The following is a 21,237-nucleotide window of genomic DNA, read 5'->3' on the forward strand; positions in this document are numbered from 1 at the left end:
GCTAGCGCACAGCTAGCTACATGTAGCTAGCTAGCTGCAGTGGTTTCATGCATGCAAGCTCACGTACGCCAGACGGCCGGCGCAGCCGGCTGAATATATACTGTATGCTGCAGTAGTGCAGTGGTAGGCCTCCATACTGTCATGACTATGCAATCTTTGTGTGTGTGTATTTGTGTGTAGATTGACAAAAATGGCGCATGACGAATTGGCTTGCAATTTCAACTGTAGAAAGTTGATAAATGCGTGCAAAATCGGGAGAAAAATTGCGCTACTTTGAAAATTATTGGTTGCCCGATTCGGGCCACCAAAACTTAACATTTTTTCAATAATGGTTGCCCGAGGTGAATTTTTGGTGGCCCCGGGCCACCGGGCCACCGCTAATGTCGAGCCTTGATTATGGTGATGATGAAGGGGATGGTGATGATGATGATTGTAATGATGTAGACAATGATGATAATGAGAGCTCCTTGGTGATGAAGGTGATGATGATGATGATGATGACAATGATATAGAATATGATGATAATGTCAATGATATAGAATAATTATCTCTCCTCTTCCTTACTGTTGAGCAGGCAGATTGTAACCCCATCACCGGTATGACCTACATTCCTCCTACAATGTTTAGAATCATCACAGTAGTTATCTTAGCCATCACACTTACCATCGCCATCCTTATACCAAATGGTAAGCTTTATACAGTCAAACTTGTCTTTAGCCACCTGTCTAGATGGAAAACATATCAACTCAAAATGATTTATAAAAAAATCAAACAATTTAGTCGATGTTAACTTGGTCAACACCATGAAAGTCTTCATGAGGGACCACAATGATGCCAATAGTTTTAATCCTTCCTGTAAACTTCCAAGGTGTTAACTGAGTGGAACATCGTAAAAAGAGTCTTTCAGAGTTAAGAAATAAGTGAATATTCTTCATTTTCTTGATAATTTTCAGCTAAATAAAAACAAATTTCAAGGAATTATGAAAAATAGATGGCCATTTAATAAGGATGCAAAATGTGAAATTTGGTGAATGTTTGTGAAGGTTTTTATTTTTTAACCATATCCTATTGCCCCTAAACACGTTCTTAATAGTGTCTAAACGTTTTTCATAATAGATATGATGACTCTGGCTTATTTTTAGTGAGAAGTTATGTTTAGAAAACCCTTTTTAACATTGACAAATGATAATATAATGAATTGGAATTGATTGAAAAGCATCTTTGGTGGTTGTAAACCTCTTCCATTTAATTAAGACATCAGATCTTGAGGGAGCTCTGCTATCCAAAGTCATCTAGTCATTAGGGCTGTACCTAAAAATCTTAAGAATTGAATTTTGTTCTCTCCTCTTCTAGTTGAGGTTGTATTGAGTTTGACTGGATCCACCATGGGTTCGTTGGCTTGTTTTATATTACCAGCTCTCATCTACCAGCATACAGTAGGCGTCCCAACAAGATTCATGCCAAAGGTACACTCGTTTTCTTTTAATTTATTTTTTAATTCTTGGGCACTTCAGAAATTTAATTACAAGTATAGTGTTATCTTATATTCAAATTCTGCAACATTTTGTAGCATTCCTCCCAGTATATCAATTGGCGGCCGGGGAAGATGATAGCAAACTTAATCACTGTGACCCGATGGTCCCTCCGTCAAACCAACCAATGTACTAGGAGTACTGATAAAAATAAAGCATGAAGAAAACTTGCTTTTCTCAAAAAAATATATATTTTAGCATCATCTGTATTAAAAGCTACAACTCAATAATGACACATTGCAACAGGGTTACAAATACACATAGGTTTCTTGTAAAAAAATGTACTTTTCAGGTGGACCAACTCAAAATTCTGAAATATAATTCATATCTTCTCTTTGAAATTTTGTTTACAGGAAGATATTGAATTCATTTGTGTGGTTAAGATGCAAGGTGTAGCCAGGTCTAGAGTTTGGTCTGAAGGTAGAATATTATCAAAGACCCCGATCTTAAACACGCGCATACACAAACAAAATTTAGTTTCAAAGATCTTATTACTTTATCTGAAAATACATCTTCAATATAATTTCATTCTGTATATTCATATCCAACCGTGCTTCTTGTAGGCACAGTGTGTTTCCACTTTAAAAAAAATGTTTTTTTTTTCTGAAAACCAAAATTCTGGTTCAAACTTTATCTTAAAGTGGAAATTCTGTTTTGTCATTTAAAATATTAACAGTAAACAAATGCATTCCATTTTGCAATGGTAAATTCAATGAATTTTTCACCTGGAATGTTAAGAACCAAAACATACTTTCCATTTTGATCTTCCATTAAACTGAGAATCACTTTCCCTTTACTATGGAATGGCCAGCTTGGATAAGGTCAGGGTTATTATAACACCACCAGTGTCTTGAGCACCTAACATAGTGGATACGTACACTCTGTGGCTCATATTTACAATAGTGGTTTCCATGATACAAAACCACGGACTATGCAGATTCTGTGTACTTAGTTACACTTTATTGCATACACTTACGAAAAGTCTCAATTATAAATGCACAATTTTGGCAAAGGTGCTACATTTATTATTGAATGAAGCATGATAATACAAGAAACCTGCATATTCCATGGTTTTCAAAATTGAAATGTTGTTTGTGAATTTGGGCTTAAAAGTAACATATTGATCCTACAGGTATTATTATATTAGTAGTACTAGTATTATTTATGGGCATATCTTGTACCACAGGTATTACTCATCATCGGCATCTGTTTCATGCTGTTCAGCACGTATGACAACGTCCGCCCCGCCCCACAGGATCCCAACATTCCTGCCCCTGTGCCGGTCTTTAATAAACCCGACGACATTCCAATCAATAAGCTTGATGAGGTTCCAATAGAGAAGGTGGCTGAGAAGCCGGGCGATGGCTTGGCCAATGTGGTAGATAAAATTGGATTACAAGGTATGCAAAAGGGTAGAAATGATGATAATATTATTAATGATAGTGTATATTGTAGAATGCATCAATAATATCTATTATTTGAACATATTAACTAACATACACTCAAATAGAACATAATATTATTTGATATGCTGTTGTGGTTTGTTTATTTTTCTTTTCAAATATTGTTTAGAAAATAAAATAAATAATGTCCAATATCGCAATCTAAACTTAATTTGTTTAGTGTAATATGGCATTGTTGACAACTTGCATGATGTTGTTCCTCTTTTTTCTGCTTAGGAGATGACATAAATAAAGAGAAGGATAAAGAGTTAAATGTTGCTGATATTATGGCTGTTAAAGATACAGGAGAACAATCAAAAGAAAAAGACAAAGGTGAGTCTAGGATATAATTTATCAATTTTATTTTGACAAGAAAATATTAAAATCAGGAGACACTATCTCTTTAATAAGCAAAGGTAGGAGATCTCCATTGGAAATAAGCCTGTCAGCTTTCATGAGTTTTCCTCGGGGGGGGGGGGGGGGGGGGGGGGGGGGAGACGGGCATTTACATTGACGAGTGGATACCATGCGCGACTAATAAAAAACGTAAAAGGGGGCATTTACATTGACGAGTGGATACCATGCGCGACATATAAAAAACATAAATAGGATGTCTTTTTCAAGATAGGGCACGTTACATACGTAACGTAATAAGGGTGTCAAAAACACTAAAATAATGAAAAAATGGTATCTATTTTCACTCTTAAGCTACGTGTTTAGAGTCAAATTGCGAGGGTGTAAAAAATGAAATGACTAATATGTGTTATAGAGGATGTACTTTTTGCCCCAAGAGTCAACACTTCATGTTTAGAGTACGATTTTGCACAAGATGTGGGAGATGCGGCTGTGCTAAACACAATAAGGTAAAGGTAAAACTGACGACAGTGACAAAGCAATAAAAATATTGTACTTTTTTAGGGGGTCGATTCAGGGAATACTTGCCAGGAGTATCATTTTGTTTCCAATACTTGTTAAGGGGAGGGTTTCCCATGCAAATACTTGTTAAGGGGTGCATTTTCAGAATATGGAAAATACGTGTTTAGGGTGCTTTTTGAGACCCCATGGTCGCGCATTGTATCCACTCGTCAATGAAAATGCCCCCCCCCCCTGGGTTTTCCTGTCAAGGTATTCTTTAATCTCATATAAACTGTGATGTTCTTGACAAATAAAATCAATCAAGTTCAACAAGTATGGCTCGTAGTGGTGTTAAAAGTTTGTAAATTCCCTTAAACTGATCTATTGTTGATTTTAATTTCAATTACAAATTGTAGATATTTTTTTATGTACCCACAAGGGCTTTGAAAATGTGTCTGTAGATCTTATTCTTTGATGATTTTCATTTTTTATAGCTTATTATGTTATGGTGTTTTTTTTCCGAAAATGTATTTCAACTTTTTAAACATTCTTTCATCATTTTCTGTTTTGATAGGAGATGAAGCGAAGAGGCAGGAACCGCCTATTCCTCATGCACCTATAGAGGGCGTTTTACCAGATACTAAAGACAAGGTATGCAAACATGATCATATTGATTCTTGTTGGTTTGTAACTGGGGTTGCCTTTGAATATGAGAGTTCTCTCAAGCAGACATGTTGGAGGAACAACAAGAAAAACCTGTTTATCAAAGTAATAAAACAGATTCTCAATGTTTTTATTCCCATTCAGTTTGAGTGGAAATCTTATCTTTGAGATTGGAATTCTAATTTTTGATATTAAAGCACATGGAGAAAAAATGGAATAGTTTAAAATACTAATCAGGTTAAGGAAAATTCACTCCCATTGACTGACTGAATGATTAAATGAATGAATCATTGAACAGACGAAAAAATGGAAGAACCTTATTTTTCATTTCCATTAAACATTACAGAAAGGAAGAGTGAACCTGAAATGTTAAAATGTTGAAACAAATAAAGTTAGGTTTTTCCGTAATATCACAAAAAGGGTCAACAGTCTTGTGTAAAGCTTCATAACACAAACATCTTTATGAAACGGTCTGTATGTATTATTTCCCTCACACTCATCCAGCTGAACACAGTGGGGATGAATTTCTTTGCTGAAGGAAATGTACTGCTCAGAGTGGGATTTGAACTCACAACCCACCGATTGAAAGTCAAGAGCCTGAACCGCTCACCACAGGTCCAAGATTTGTGTAATGAATTTTAAAAGGTGGAACGGGGAGGGGTATTCCATATATATATATATATATATCATGTATATATATATATATATATATATATATATATATATATTAGCAACTAATTTAGTCTGTAAAATACATACACCTTTACTTCTAATAAGTCTGCTTTACTTTCAGGCAAATGAAGATGTGAAAGAAAAGAATGAAGTTCAGTTGGAAGTTCCTGACAAAAAGGTGGAAAAGGACGAAGCAGCAGAAGAAGAAGAAGTTCCCAAAGAGAAGCATAAAAAGCACAAAGATAAGGAAGCCGAGGGGGATCGAGACGAACGTGATTTAGGTAAGCCAGGGGTGGGGATTTATTTATTTATTTCATTTCCAGGCAAGAAAACATGACAGCAATAGAAACATTACAAAAGAAATGTAAAATTGAGCACCAGCCAATGCCTGGGGATCACCTACAAGAATTGAAAATTCTGTTGAGAGGTTCTCCACATCGGCTGGTGCCTACATGGAATTACATAAAATAGCAATGAATTCAAACATGTGATTACAATACTTCTATATAAATCACATTGAAATCTCAGATTTAAATCAAGGGGCTTTGGAGCTTTTCCAAAGGGTTGATTATTACAATTTATTGCAATGTATCAAGCAACTTTTCAATCAATTTATTTGCTTCGTGTTGTGGGCCCCTTGGAGGTTCTCACTGTGAATCACACTCATTGGATTGTCCTGCATTATAAATCCGATTTGAAATTTCCCTCAAATTCACTCTCTCCTTCAAGTCCATGTGTGCCTCGGTCATAAAGTATCTCTTCAAGCTCATGGGCATGTTGTTCGTTCAAAAGGAATATTTGAAAAGTTAGTGTTACTTGGCGATGCCATACGTATATGTTTTTTTTCAAAGAAAGATATGATAACGTACTTGTTATTCTAATTGTTTGTGTGTTTATTTTGTATTATAAGGTGATGCTGATGATGCCAAGAAAGATTCAAAGGATAAAGAGGTAATATAATCTGCATAGCGATTGATCGTACGCTTGATTTGTAAGATTGATTGTACATTTTAATCAATGTAATCAATCGTGAAAATTTGTTCTACGATCATTGCTAAGCTTTGTGTTATGGCGCCTGATCATGAAAGTTCATCTGTGTTAGTAGAGGATATTGAAAATCTCAACTTTTGATCTCAATGCACTCGAAAAATTACCTCAAAATTTCCAGATATCCATGTTAGTGACACTAGCTTGGGTCAAATCGTTGATAAAGGCTTTAATGGATACCCCAACTTTTGAGGTAAATTTTTAACATGTATGTATTTAAGGATATGAATATTTAGAAGAGCTTAAAACAAAAAGTACCACAGTGCGTACAATACATTGCGTTTTGGTTTTGCGTTTAGCTGGGGATTGCCTGAATGCACACTAACGCATCACAATGCAATGAAACAAGCAAATAGTAGGTCAATACGCAAAATATTGCAGAGGCCGTTCCTTCTAGCTCGGTAGTGTGAAAAAAATTTCAGACCACAACTGAACGCAACCAAACGCAACCAAAATTATACAAGCACAGACTTATTAAAATCATTATCAATGTCATCATTGCCATTATCATAATCATCTACATCATCACTGTCACTGTTATGTATCCACTTTTCAATTAAAGCATCATAGTGTTTTGTTATATAAATTTCACCACAAAGTCTGGGCCCCGTTGCATAAGAGTATACTATTGAAGTAACTTTACCATCCAATGGTAACTACCATGTTGATTAGCCAATCAGAATCAAGGATTTCAGGGAAGTTACAATTGGATAGCAAGTTATTATTCTAGTAACTTTTTATGCAATGGGGCCCTTGTCAAAGCTTTTTCAAACTTCATGCCGAACCATTGTAATGCTTGAGAGATTGATCACTCTTTTATTTCTTTGCCTGCTACAGATTGCTGAAGAGACAGAAGAAAAGTTCAAGGTTCAGGAAGAAAAACAGGAAAAACAAGAGAAAAAGCTTGAAGAATTACAGGTATTATCCTTAAACATGCTTGATAAATCAGATTTCTATGAAATGTATATAATGTCAATGATTCCATGGTACTTATAGAACTCTATGCACATCTCTGAAATACACGCACATACAGTAAACTCTGCTGAAGTTAAACTTTCTCAATATTAATCCAAATACTAGCCCAAGTCATCCGACCAAGTGTAATTAAACATCTATTTATAAATCAAACAGATTTCTATGGTCTTGAAAGATTTGACCTGGATCTCTATTTTCTGTCCTGTTGTATTTTTTATCTTGATGTGCATGGATAATTTGCAATTGTATACTGTATATATGAGCCTTTTTTTCATTACTGTTTTGCTCTGTGAATTTTTTTAAAGTATACTTTATATTCATACTGAAATGGCTTTCAGTGTATATGTCATCTCTATGGGCCTCCCCACAGTTGCAAATAGAATTTTTTTTTATTTTGTTGGACTTCCAGTGTTGCGACGAAGGAAAATTGGAATGTGCATCTTGTACATTTTAAGCTGTATTTTGGGTCTCCCTGTCAATATCTGGTTAAAAGAATTTTGACTTTGATTCATATTTTTACAAATACAGTTGATCATGAATACGTCAACCTTCAACTAGTTTAAAAATTCTTTCTCAGATCAGAATATGCAAACATTTGGACTTTACATCTACTTATTTGGATTTTGCCAAAGTCAAGCTGATATTTTTGGTCCCAAGAGATTTGACCTGTTAAGATGCACCTGTATTACCTGTGGAAGAATTCTGTCATGTGGACAAACTTCAGCTTTTTGATGTGCACCCTAATGACTATCAATGTAAATTTACATGCAATACTAGTTCAAGAATTCTCAGATGATACTTGCTTGTCTTTGTCGTTTTTTTTTAGGCTCGTCAAGTAATCCAAGAGAGACTGATCGTCAAACAGGCCGAGGAGATCGATCAACTCAAGAAAGAACACGAACAAGAAAAACAAAATGACGAAAATGCAGCTGCCCAGTTGGCTGCTCAGCAAGCTGTAGGGCAAGTACCACAGCAGCCAGTTGTGGGTGGTGTTCAACAACAACAACAACAACAACCTGTGGCAGCTCAGCAAGTACCAGGTGGACAACCAGTGATTGGGCAACCAATAGACGGGCAAGTCGGTGATCAGCAAGCAGCACTTGGACAACTTGGGGTACAACAACAGCAACCCTTGGCAGGGCAAGTTCCTGTACAACCTGTGGTACAAGCGGCCGGACAACTACCAGTGGTGCAACAACCTGCTGGACAATTGCCCTTGGCACAGCAAGCAGTCGGTCAGCTTCCAGTCGCACAACAAGCGGCCGGTCAGCTTCCAGTTGTACAACAAGCGGCTGGACAACTTCCTGTTGCACAAGGGGCTGGACAACTACCAGTTGTGCAACAAGCAGCTGGACAACTTCCAGTTGTGCAACAAGCTGCTGGACAACTTCCAGTTGTGCAACAAGCTGCTGGACAACTTCCTGTTGTGCAACAAGTGCCAGGTCAACTTGCAGGGCAACAACAACAACAAATTCAAGGACAATTCGCACAACAGCAACTGGCAGCAGGACAGCAAGGTGTTCAGGTTGGTATGCAACCTGTAGCAAAGATGGTTAGCATGTTTCCGCAAGGTGGTGGTGGCATGGGGCAAAACTTGGCAATACAACAACAGGGTGGAGTAGTAGGAGGGCTCCAGCATGCTGGTGTAGAGGGCATTAATCAGGTAGCAGGCATAGATGGAGTACCACCACAACAGCAGCAACAACAACTGATGCAGGGAGGGGTGGGACTACAAGGTATCCAACTTGATGGTGCTGGCATGCAAGCTGCTGTGGGTGGTGGTGGTGGTGCACTTGGGCAAGCTAACATTTTACAACAAGCAAATGTACCTCAACAGGTTCCTCTTGCTTTACAGCAGCAGCAACAATTATTACAACAGCCACAACAACAGCAACAACTCCTGCAACAGCAGCAACAGCAACTCCTACAGCAACCACCACAACAGCAACAACAGGTACTTATGCAGCAACAACAACCAGTTCTTGTAGATCAACAGGTTCCTCTACAACAGAACCAGCAACCTGCTATGCAGGTCTTGCCCGATGCTGATGATGGTTTGCAGGGTGGTGTTGCTGCCATGGGACAGCAACCCCTACAACAACAGGGTATGGTCCCACCAGGTGATGGTATGGCCAATGCTGGATTTGTGAAGCAGGCCCAGGGTGGTGCCATGGTGGATGGTGGTGTACCGCAACAGCCGCAGCACGTAGAGGTTAGTTGATGCTCCTTGCTAACATTGCTTCCATTGGTTGAACTTTGATTGACCACTAACCAGTGAACCAGTGAACATCACAGACTCTGATCATCTCTTAATAGAGTATTTTACTTGCAATAGGTGACATCTGCTCAAAGATCACTTTCTATGCCTTTTTGTAATCTCCACTTTGCTTCATCATCATCATGCTTTTTATCTGTCCAGCATTCTTTTCTTTCCTGTAAAGCTGTGATGTTCTTTGTGTGCACTAATCACATTGTGATGCACGATTTATCTCAGAATATGTCATTGACAGGTAGGGTAACTATAATCTAGCCTTTACGTCATTATGTATGGTGCAATTTTGAAAGATGTCGTAGGACTTGCACTTGATTAGAGAGCAACAGAAAATGTCTTTACACCCATGCAGTAATCTTGCCCAAACTTGATTAATTCTTAAAAGGAATGAAAATATTTATATCTAAATGAATAGAGTAAAATTCACAGAGCAAAATGCTGAAAATTTCATGAAAATGGGATAACAAATAACAAAGTTATGGAATGTTTAAGTTTATCAATAGTTTGTGAAAATAGTTATATGCACATCGTCATGAATATTCATTAGGTTGGTTGATGATGTCACATCACCACTTTCCTTTTTCTTTTGTTATTACATGAAATGATAAGTGTTCAATTTTTTAATCATGTGTAAATGATGTGTCTCTGTTGTGATGAAATAAGTTGCGGCAATAAATATCCAATGCACTATCAGTTGTCAATAAATTTGTTATAGTTTTTGGTATAACAATTTTGAATAAACCTAATTTCATATAATAAAATACAAAAGAATAAGTGGGGATATGACATCATCAGCTCACCTAATGAATATTCACAAAGACATGCCCAGAAATGTTTCACGAAAATAATGCAAATCTTTAAAATTCAATAACTTCGTTATTTGTTATCCGATTTTGATCAGATTTTTCAGCATTTCGCGTTGTGAATTTTACTCTACATGTAGCCTATTTATATAGATGAAAATATCTCCAGCCTGGACCATGCCTTGAAGAATACCAACATTCTGGCATTGTTGAGGCATAAAGATATCTTGTGGGAAATAACATGGTTTATCTGATGTAGGGCCTGTTGTAGAAAGCGTTGCAGTCAAACACAACTCTAAAAATCAAACGTAACCTGATTTTCAACCAATGAAACATGTGTATTAGGAATTATTGATTTTTTTTCTTGTTGAGTTTAAACACTACTCATTCTTTAACAGGCTGCTGAACTGTCAAACATTCCTTAAGCTAAAAATTGTTTTACATTTTCTGTGCTTTGTTTAAGACTGAGGCCCCATAACATTGAAACATTGAGCTAAGCGATTGATCCTGGGCTGATTTTGACAAATAATTGTATTGATTATTGTGTATGATTCTATCATTATAATGAGCTCTACGGTCAATCGCTATTGTTTCGTGGCCCGATTGATCTGATCTATCGCAACTCTATGGAAATCCATTAGTGTCATAATTTTTTCTAAGAAAAATTTGCACAATGTCCTTTTTATGCAAAGAGAAGCACAGTGAATTTTCAAGAAAAAAATGAATGCATGAATATACATCACAGCTAGAAAATATTTTGAACAAACATGCATAATAGATGTTGACGTTGCTGGCCGTCCATAGTTGCGATTGATCGGATCAGTCGTAACTCTTTGTACAACCAGTCCCTGGTGTCATTGTCTTCCCTGAGAACATGTTCTGTTTATGTGAAATTATGGAGGAAGGTCTTAACACCATTCAGATAAGTTCAGTTGTCTGTAACTGTAGCTTTATGGCTCTCAGTAGACAGAACATGTTTGCGAATTTTTGATCCATGCTTTTATTCATGTAATATCGTGGAGAATTGATCATGATAATTGTCCCCAGGTTTTAGTCTTGCTTATGTTTGGATTTACAAAGTACCTTTGTCCATGTTGAAGAAAAAAATGATTAATGGTGCTTACAATTCATGGGGTAGTCATTTTTAATTATCATTTCATATGATTCACGCATTATATGCAGAGGTGTGAGATTTCAGATTTTTTTTTTTATAGCTAATTTCATCCTATTTTGCTGTAGATTTTCAGCTTATGTTAACTTTCCTCTGTAGAAAAGTATGGGAGCTTTTTGAATTTCAGTATTTTTCCAACATGTTTTAACTTTCTTCAGCTCTTTATTTGTGACCACACACACCCCTCTATAGATGTATTTGTGATTTCTTTTCGGTAATTCTTGAAAACACTTTAACAGGGTAGAATTTCAATGTTTTTTTTTAAGAGATGTATTTCTTTCTGAGAAGTTATCGAATTTTGGAAACATACTGTCCTGCTCAGCCATGTTTTTGCACTTTTGTTCATTCCATGTGGGCAATGTGCTGTCTTGGATTATTGGGTTGAGGCTGCTCATAATTCGGTAGGGTTAGGATGTGTAGCTGGTGCCTCCATGTCTGAACCCATTTCAAAGGATCATTTCAACTGAAAAAAGATATCAGCTATTAGGCATTTTCATTAAAAAATACACATCTAAGATGCACTTTTAGTTGCTAGTGTGGATGATATTCGTATCTTTCTTGATGATACAGTTTACCAATGTTTAAAGGGAATGATAAGATCTTTTGGAGTGTTATGGATTGACTGTTCAAGTGACCTTTCATATATTGCATCCTTGTTTTATTCTACCTTGTATAAGGCAAGGATTCCCACTACCCTCCCCTTCCCGTCTCACTTTCTGATCCCAATATGTGAATATGCAACCATGGACCCTCACATAAATTGCAAAGGTGTTTTAAATATGGCCCGTATTCTGAAGTCGGGTTTATGTTAAACTCCTGTTTAAAGTTGTGGTTGAAGTATGGATGGCCAATTGTTACATAAATCACTACCAGTAGAGATGTCATATTTCAGCTCATTTGGCTCTTAAATCATTCATAATTATTTAGGAAGTAAAATAGATGATTGTTTTCACCATCGATGAATCAGGAAAGAGCAGAGTCAACATAAGAAACGTACAACTTAATAAAAAATTTGATACTTTTGGCTTCCCATACTTAAACCACAACTTTAAACCTGAGTTTAAGTTTAACCCGACTTCAGAATATGGGCTATTATGACACCACAGAGCCTGTGAGTATTTTGTTGGATTACCGGCACTTTTATAAAGATGACATTTTGTCAGTGCAGAGGTCTTGTGAATGTTAGATGCTGTTTTAAAAACTATTGTGAGGCAAAAATGTTCTTTAGCATTTGGGTATTGCCAAATCCTACAGAAGAAAATGCTGCCATTACAATTGATTTTTTAAGCATCTAAACTTAAAAAACAATTATGAATTTATCTCAAACTTTTTTTTCCAATTTTACTAAATTTGCAATCATGTAAAAGGGATGCATGTGCCTTCTTATATAATTTTCATTATATTTTTATCTCTGATTAATTTTCTTTTGCATATTATATATTCTATTATTCATTTTGAAATGACATTCCATGACATAACTAGATTCTTGATAAATGTGTCTTAATCTGTGCACAAACGATTATTTTCATGTAGCATTGTTAAAATATCTAGGTTGCAAGTAAACTACATGTATACAGTTTTTGACACCACAAAGTTTCTCAAAACAGTTTTTTTTTTTAGATTCTAGAAAGAAAATATTTTCTCATGCTACATGAAGAAGCACTGTTGAATTTACATCTATGGTTAGTGTCAGTTGAAATAACTCACTCCTTGTCTCAATCCAATAGTATCATAATGGTCATTATGGAGAATTGATGGAGAATTTGTCAGTACTCAACATTAGTTATAATTTTTTTGTTGTTGACTTTCTAGGGTTGACCGGCCGAGTACTCTGAAATTACTTTGAAATTCAATTAATGGAATATATAACTAATGGGTCAGATGCACCAAAAGCAGCAATGGCTCATGCTAGGCTGTTTGATTCTGTATGCATGCATTATCATGAGCGAGCAAACGCTCTTGCTAGTAAGTTCAAGCAATCCCTAACTGACTGCCAGCATTTGCTTCACATTTAAGCTATTGATGAAAAGCGTATGCATGAAGTGAACATTTTGCTTGTGTGTTTAAGCTTTTGCTTGTGTTTTTTCAAGCTTCGTCAAAGCAGCTTGAGTGTTTGCTTGAACAGGGCAGGGCGTTCATGTTTTATAATCATGTTCATGCACCTGAGAGAGAACCCTAAGGTGTAAACTAGCCTACATAGTACATGTACATGATTTTTTTCTTGGTTAGTGCTAACAAAATGCCAACTATATACATTAAATCAAGTTAGTTTGAGACAACGTCTTTAAGAAAACATATTGTAGAGAGAAGCAGTAATTTGCACTGCCACACCTTTGTATCCGACTCCGGCCTTTTCTGTGAGAGGTGTTCGCACCAGCATGACGTCGCTATTGATCACTTCAAACAGCTAGAAATTGCTTTCTGAAGGCAAGAAAAGGGTTTATGCACTAGCAAAGGTTTATGCATGTGAAGTGAAGCAATTTGCTGATGCACAAACGTTTGCTTGGATAACAATTGCTTGTGCTTGAAGCTACTGCTTGCAAGCAATGGCTACTTTTTATGCATCTGACCCAACGTTAATGAATCAAATTCTACCATTTAACATAACTTCCAAGACTACATTTCAAAGTGATGCATCCTGGGTAAGGATGCAGGGTCATGAAATAGGTTAGGTCTTAAGATGGAGCTGTTTAAAGAAGTGGTTGTGACATAAAGGCTTTAAAACCAAACAGCCAAAACATATGTCTCCAAGCAGTGAAGAAATATATTTTGATTATGAATACTCTTCATAAACATGAACTTAAAAAACAAAAACATAAGAATCAAAACACATAAAAGAGATTGATAGCATGTAATAACATTTTTATGCCTCAGTTTTATTGTTGCTAACTTGTATGCTCTATAGCCTATTTTCAGTACTTGATTCCTAGTATTTAAATGAACACAATAATCAACAGCATCTGGGAATGAGTTTCATGAATTTAGTAAAAGTATCATGTCTCCATGTTTTTTTTCCCCTTTATTATTGGAAGATGTTATTTGATCTTCAACAAAGCTTTGTGTTTGAAGTAAATGTTTTTGTCTCACCTGCATTGCAGAGTGAGACTATAGGCGCCGCTTTTCTGACGACGGCGGCGGTGTCAACACCAAATCTTAACCAAGGGTTAAGTTTTTGAAATGACAGCATAACTTAGACCTAGTTCATGAAACTTGGACATGAGATTAATCAAGTATTACTGAACATCCTGCATGAGTTTCAAGTCGCATGACCAAGGTCAAAGGTCATTTAGGGTTAATGAATTTTGGCCAAGTTGGGGGTATTTGTTGAATTAGCATCATAATTTTGAAAGTTTATTGGTCTAGTTCATAAAACTTGGACATAAGTTTAATCAAGAATCACTGAACATCCATTGCAAATTTCAGGTCACATGACCAAGGTCAAAAGTCAATCAACTTTGGCCATGTGGGGAGTATCTGTTGAATTACCATCATAACTTTGAAACTTTATGGATCTGTTTCATGAAACTTGGACATAAGAGTAATCTCATCCCATCCGAGTTTCAGGTCAAATGACCAAAGTCAAAGGTTATTTAGGGTCAATGAAATTTGGCCATGTTGGGGGTATTTGTTGAATTACCATCATATCTCTGTAAGTGTATTGGTCTAGTTCATAAAACATGGACAAAAGAGTAACCAAGTATCACTGAACATCTTGTGCAAGTTTCAGGTCACTTGACCAAGGTCATGTCATTGAACTTTGGCCATTTTAGAGGTAATTATTATATTACTGTCATAACTTGCAAAGTTTACAGATAGGGTGTATAAAATGTGGATATATCAAGTATCATTGACAAGTTTTAGGTCACATGATCAAGGTCAAATGTCAATGAATGTAGTATTGTATCATATGAATTGTATATTTGTGTAATTAGTGAATAATTATTTGATAGTAGTTTTCAAAGTCAGCACTGCTGCTATATTGAATCGTGTGATGCAGGTGAGACTGCCAGAGGCGTTCCACTTGTTTTGTGATTCTTCAATGTTTAACATTGATATTTTCTAGCTTCATTCTAGGGTTTGTCTTCTTTTCCATATGAAGACATGTGACGGAAATGCTCATTTAATTATTGGACATTTGAATGTCCTTGCTCTGAGAAAGATAGAATCTCTTTTATATGAAGCTTTATCACCATGCTATGTGTCATTGTGCCGATGTACAAATTTGTGATTAAAATTTTTTATATGAAATTACAATTTTCCATGTTGATTTGTTCAGTTCACCGTGAAACACCTGTCTTGCTGCGATTCTCATCATGTGCATTTCTCGAGTCTTTTTCTTTCCTTTCTGTAGATTTCATAAAATTTCATTTCATCTTCTAATCTATATACAGTAACACCTTTCACTCCCTCTGTATTTACATTAGGAGTATTAGTCTGTGATGTTTGCTGGTTACATGCTTTCTTGAGAACAGAAAACTAATAATATTGCATTAGAAAGCAATAGAATGAGTGGCATTAACATCTCATATTGCTTGAATGATATTTGTTCCTTTTATTTAAATTTTATGTGTTATTTGTATAATTTTTTGTTATTATGATTAAGACCTATGAGGATGATAGTGGTGTTGACATTGATAAGGAGGATGCTGATGATGATGAGGATGTTAATGATAATGATGATATTTTATTGCTATGCAAGAGGATATTTCATTATGAAATAGAAATAATTTTCATCATACGAAACATCAATTTGAATGTAAATGAATATAACATGTTCTCTTAATACTTTTTTTTGTTGCAATTATTAATACTGAAGTAATTACTGAAGTAATTGAAAAGTGGTAAGTAATGTTTTACAATTGCACAGATCTGAGAGAGGCCTATGATCATCTAATTCAATTGCACACAATTCATATATAGCATGGAAGTAATGTCATACCCGTATGTATGAACATTGGGGAGAGGTTCCACTCTATATCAACATCATGTTTTGTATTTTCAGTTGGGATTTTGGAAATACCTTCCATACAGAGGCAATCAGGATTAGGCATTGGCAATATAAAGGGATGTCTTTTATCCTTTAAAACATATAAGATACCCTTCCACTTTTCACTGTCCTAACCTTGTGATGCCTCTGTAATATGGTCATTAAGTAAGGTTCCATGACATTTGCTCTGAAGACAATTGCTCCGATGAAAAATTGGCACGTTAAAGCCAAACATAAAACCCAACCTCCAAAACTGAATCAACCCTTAGGCCCCTTATCATTATATCTTTATTATTCTGATTCTGAACAAAAAACTCTCACAATCCTAACTCTAACCCTATGCCCTCAGAGATGTGTACACCAGAGCAAATGTCATGTCACCTTAAAGGGGAATGAAACCTTCGGAACAAATAGGCTTGTGTAGAAACAGAAAAATCAAAGAATATGAATAAAGAAAGTTTGAGAAAAATCGGACAAATAATGAGAAAGTTATGAGCATTTGAATATTGCAATCACTAATGCTATGGAGATCCTCCCATTGGCAATGCGACAAGGATGTGTGATGTCACTGATGAACAACTTTCCCTTTGGTGGACTATAAAATACCCTCAAAATGTCTCTCTTTGCTTTTTCTTATGATGATACAAACTCTTTATCCATGATGTATTCTTAAAAAATATGTATTACATGCCCTCATGTAGAAAGAACACATGATCTATGGATATATGTGATAAAAGAGGCAATTCAAGTGAAATATATACTAAGGTAATGGGGAGAGTTGTTCACAAGTGACATCACACATCTTTGTCGCATTGCCAATTTGCCATCTCCATAGCAATAGTGATCGCAATATTCAAATGCTCATAACTTTCTCATTATTTGTCCGATTTTTCTCAAACTTTTGTTGATCTGTTTCTTTGATTTTTCACAAAAGCTATCTTGTTCCAATGGTTTCATTCTCCTTTATGCTAAGGCTCCATTTTTCTTATATATCTTATGTACGATTCTGAACTCTGGTTTAAATTTCATCTGTGGTCTAAAACCGTGGTTGAACTTTGGTAGCCAAATGTGATGCAAATCACTAAATGTAAGGTTTCAAATGTATCTGCACACTATTAGAAGCTGTTGGGATAGATATCTATGATATTTTTCATAGCCATTTAGTATTAGACAAGTGTCCAATGCTAGGGTGTAAACATTTTTTAAGGGGAGGGGGGGGGGGGCATTTGCGGATACCCCTAATTTTAGCATTAAGGGAATTAAAGATTCATGATCAATTGCAATTATTGAACAATTGCAAATTGGTTTTTAACATTCACCCTTTTATCATGGATGTAATTAAACTAGAGTTGAGAATACATGGCATTAATGTGCCCTTATTGGTGAATGGTCATTTTTAAAAGTATTCTGTTTCAAACCATGGGAATAATTCATGGTGTGCATGAATGTCATGAGGTTTCTACTTGAAGGATTATGTTTCCGATAAGTTTTAAATCACACACAAAAACAATTGTAGTATTTTGAACCAGGATATAGACCATATGCTGCAACACACCTTCTACAAGTAGAATTTCCCCTAATTTTTTTTTTCAAGTAAGAGCAAATGATAAAATAAGATTTTCTGCTGTCCTGACTTCCTTTTAGTCAGAATAGCACTAGAGATGTCAGTGATGATAACCCTTAAAGTTGCCCAGTCCAGTGATACCCAGGCCAAACTATTGTAAAAGGCAATTGTATTGAGATGATTAATCCATAAATACTTTTTAGGGTATATCACCTTATTTTTTAAAACATCACTGGATAAATTTCAAACTTTATTGCTTTCAGCCAGCGGATAAGATGATTAAATCGGTGGATAAAGATGCCGTTTTAGAACCTGGGAACGATCTGAACCTGGCTGGCATTCAACAGAGAGTCCTCAATCAAGCCGAGGCTGATGGAGAGAAGGAAAGCGAAAAACAAGCAAAAGAAGAAAGAGAAGAGGAGAAGCATGGAGAGAGTGATGGTGTGATACAAATTGTAGGGGAGGAGGAGAAGGAGGAGGAGGATGAAGGGAACGGAGGAGGGGATGGTGATGCAGTCCCAAACCTGGAGGAAGCGAAGGGTGTGGCCGTTGAAGAGGAGAAGAAGGTCGAAGACCAGGATCTATTAAGAATAGAAGATAAACAAAGGGAGGGTGATGCGGAAAGGGACAATGACGGAGAGAACGAAAACAAAGAGGAGGAGGAAGAAAATGAAAGGAACAATAAAGCACCTGAGGATGAATCAGAACACGAAGCCCAGATCGAGAAGGTGGAGGATAAACTCTTGGCGAACCATTTGAAGATGGTTGAGGATAAAGAGGAAGAGTTTGCTGATCAGGAGGATGTTTTTGACGTCAAAGAGAAGGATGGGGATGATGAGGGCAAGGTCGAGATGAACCAGGAACAAAACGATCTCGCCAAGGATAAGAAGAAAATTCGAAGTAGAGAGGTAAGGTGATGAGACACCAAATGATCTTCATATACATGTACATGATTTTCCAAGAATGAAGGTACAGAGATTTCATATTATGAAATCTGTGTACCTTCATTCTTGAACTTCAAGTTCAAGATTATTCAGCCTTTGTTCCTCAAATTGGCAACCAATATTGGCAACTATTTCCACATTTTCAAATCTGTTACACACTTCAAAAAAAAATAAAATATGTATATAACACAGGTCAAAAATGAATGATAGTGAATGAATGTTCCAAAAGTTGTGAATTTGCCTATTCAAAATCAAATTACGATGGAAAAAATAAATCTATTCATCTGGACTTACTTTGATTGAAACAGAAAACAGTTTCACGTCCGATCCGGGACACTTCTTCAGCTCTTACAAAATCGTTTTGTACTTTCATCACATTGCCAACTTATAGAGTAATAGCTCAATTTAAATAGCTCTTTTTCAGGTAATGCACTGCATACTATGCTATAAAGGTTCCCATTTATTTTCAGTACATTTTTTCTTTCTATTTGCATCCGGTCATTGCTAGCAATCGGGATAAGGAAAAATAACTGTAAGTCTCAAAGGAAACACAGCCTGCATGGATTAATGGGAACTCAAGTTTGAAAATGCATCATTTGACAATGCAAGGTCCTAAATATTTCAAACTCAAAGAGATGCATACAATATCTTTTGAATATCTAATTTTCTTGTGTATTATAGTGATGTTGATAATTAAATTACTCTCTGTGAATTTGGGACTCTTTTACAGATACATGTAGATATATAAGGCCTATATATACATTAGTGCAAAATTACTAGCATGAAAGCATTATGCCTGATGCCTACAGTAATTAAGAAAAAAATGGTTTACTGTGTAGAAATTATCATTCACTTTTAATACCAATTCTTATCTTGATAATGAATTTGATCTTTGATTGGTGGTTTGTTAAGCATCTATGATTTTATCATTACGCATGCATCTTTTCATATTTTATCAAATGCAATGTAATCTGATATTTTTTTATTACTCCTGCATGTAAATAATGATCTATTCCTTACTCTTCATAAATTAATTTAATCACTGGTGGATGTGGAATTTCCCTTTTATTATTAGATCACAAGAAATATGAATGCACATTCTCTTGGCTAAAATACATTCTTCCAATGCATTTTCAGTACATTCCTTTTTTTAAAACAGTTTTTGGATACTTTCATCACCTTGTTGCTGCTGTTTTGTAGCAATGTTGTAAACTGTATTTTATTTCATTTCTTTAAAATGTTCCCCCTTGCCCAATTAGGGCATTTTAGCAATCACTTCACAGACGCTTTCTGTAACACAGATAATCTTGTGTCAGAACCCCTTCATAACAAAGCAGCCTTTGTCGAAAATCAGTGAATGAAAACAGCAGTGTCCTTGTGGACTCTGGACAAACGACGTATTTGCAATCGTTTATCCGGTCTGAATCTTGAGACGATGTGCTGTCCCCGGTCTACCAACTTTCGACAATGACCATTAATCTGTCCATTGTGATTTGACGGGCATTTTCAGTAGATTCTGAACGTTGAAGAAAGCATCTGTGAGTGTATGCTAAAATACGCTATTTTGCCTTCGTAATTTGACAGTTTACTTTAACCGAACCCACATGTTTGATGTTTCATCCCTTTTTCTCTGTCCCCCCTTTTTCATCTTTTTGTGCCCCGGTCACAGGAAGTCTAGGCAGACAGAGGATAAAATATGAAGATATTCACCACACTAATCAGGGACCAAATATGCAGCTGTGTGACCTTCAGATAGCAAACGTTTCACCAAGAAAGAAGAAAATAACAAAATCCTTACTTCTATTTTTCTATTCAAATTTATTATTTTTGTTTTTAATGTAAATGTATATTTCTTGGAAGCATCTTGCTTTCTATTTGTCTCTCATTGAGTTTAATTTTCAATTTCTATTTCATTTTCAATTTCAACTTCAATTTTATTATTTTATGCCCACATTTCTGTAATGGTGGTGTCAGACCTTGGCGTTTTAGACAGCGTATGCCAGACGTATCAAAATTTCTCTAAAACGTCGGCATATGCTGAACTTTGATTTTATTTTTAACTGGGCGTATACTTAGCGTATTCATAACGAGTTGGACGTATACATAACGTATTAGTAACTTATATTGAACGCTTCGTTAACTTATAAGTAACGTATTCCAACGAATGCTTAGCGTATTGCTGGCGTACACAAATTATGCCCTACAATAGCCTAACTTACGCATAGCGCGTACTCTTAACGTATGCAAAACTTACCGGTAACGTATTCGACGTACGCCAGCGTATTCGCCAAATTCCTCATATGTCGGGCG

General features: G+C 35.9%; 1 protein-coding gene across 4 annotated transcripts in view; it reads left to right on the top strand.

Moving 5' to 3' along the window:
- LOC121423132 (putative sodium-coupled neutral amino acid transporter 10) overlaps positions 1-20,622 on the top strand; it is a 41,061-nt gene extending 20,439 nt beyond the window's left edge. For 2 of the 4 annotated variants that reach the window (XM_041618426.1, XM_041618427.1), the window contains exons 10-20: positions 575-686; positions 1,354-1,466; positions 2,719-2,932; positions 3,212-3,307; positions 4,404-4,480; positions 5,286-5,445; positions 6,075-6,115; positions 7,049-7,129; positions 8,013-9,398; positions 18,247-18,891; positions 20,597-20,622. In XM_041618426.1, coding sequence (XP_041474360.1) covers positions 575-686; positions 1,354-1,466; positions 2,719-2,932; positions 3,212-3,307; positions 4,404-4,480; positions 5,286-5,445; positions 6,075-6,115; positions 7,049-7,129; positions 8,013-9,398; positions 18,247-18,891; positions 20,597-20,605 — 2,934 coding nt within the window. In that variant the 3' untranslated portion in view covers positions 20,606-20,622. The remainder of the gene's footprint in view (positions 1-574; positions 687-1,353; positions 1,467-2,718; positions 2,933-3,211; positions 3,308-4,403; positions 4,481-5,285; positions 5,446-6,074; positions 6,116-7,048; positions 7,130-8,012; positions 9,399-18,246; positions 18,892-20,596) is intronic. The other 2 variants (XM_041618429.1, XM_041618428.1) reach the window with 2 other exon arrangements.
- The last annotated feature ends 615 nt before the right edge of the window (positions 20,623-21,237 follow it).

This window comes from Lytechinus variegatus, chromosome 10 (assembly GCF_018143015.1).
Source record: "Lytechinus variegatus isolate NC3 chromosome 10, Lvar_3.0, whole genome shotgun sequence".
Classification (NCBI taxonomy): Eukaryota; Metazoa; Echinodermata; class Echinoidea; order Temnopleuroida; family Toxopneustidae; genus Lytechinus; species Lytechinus variegatus.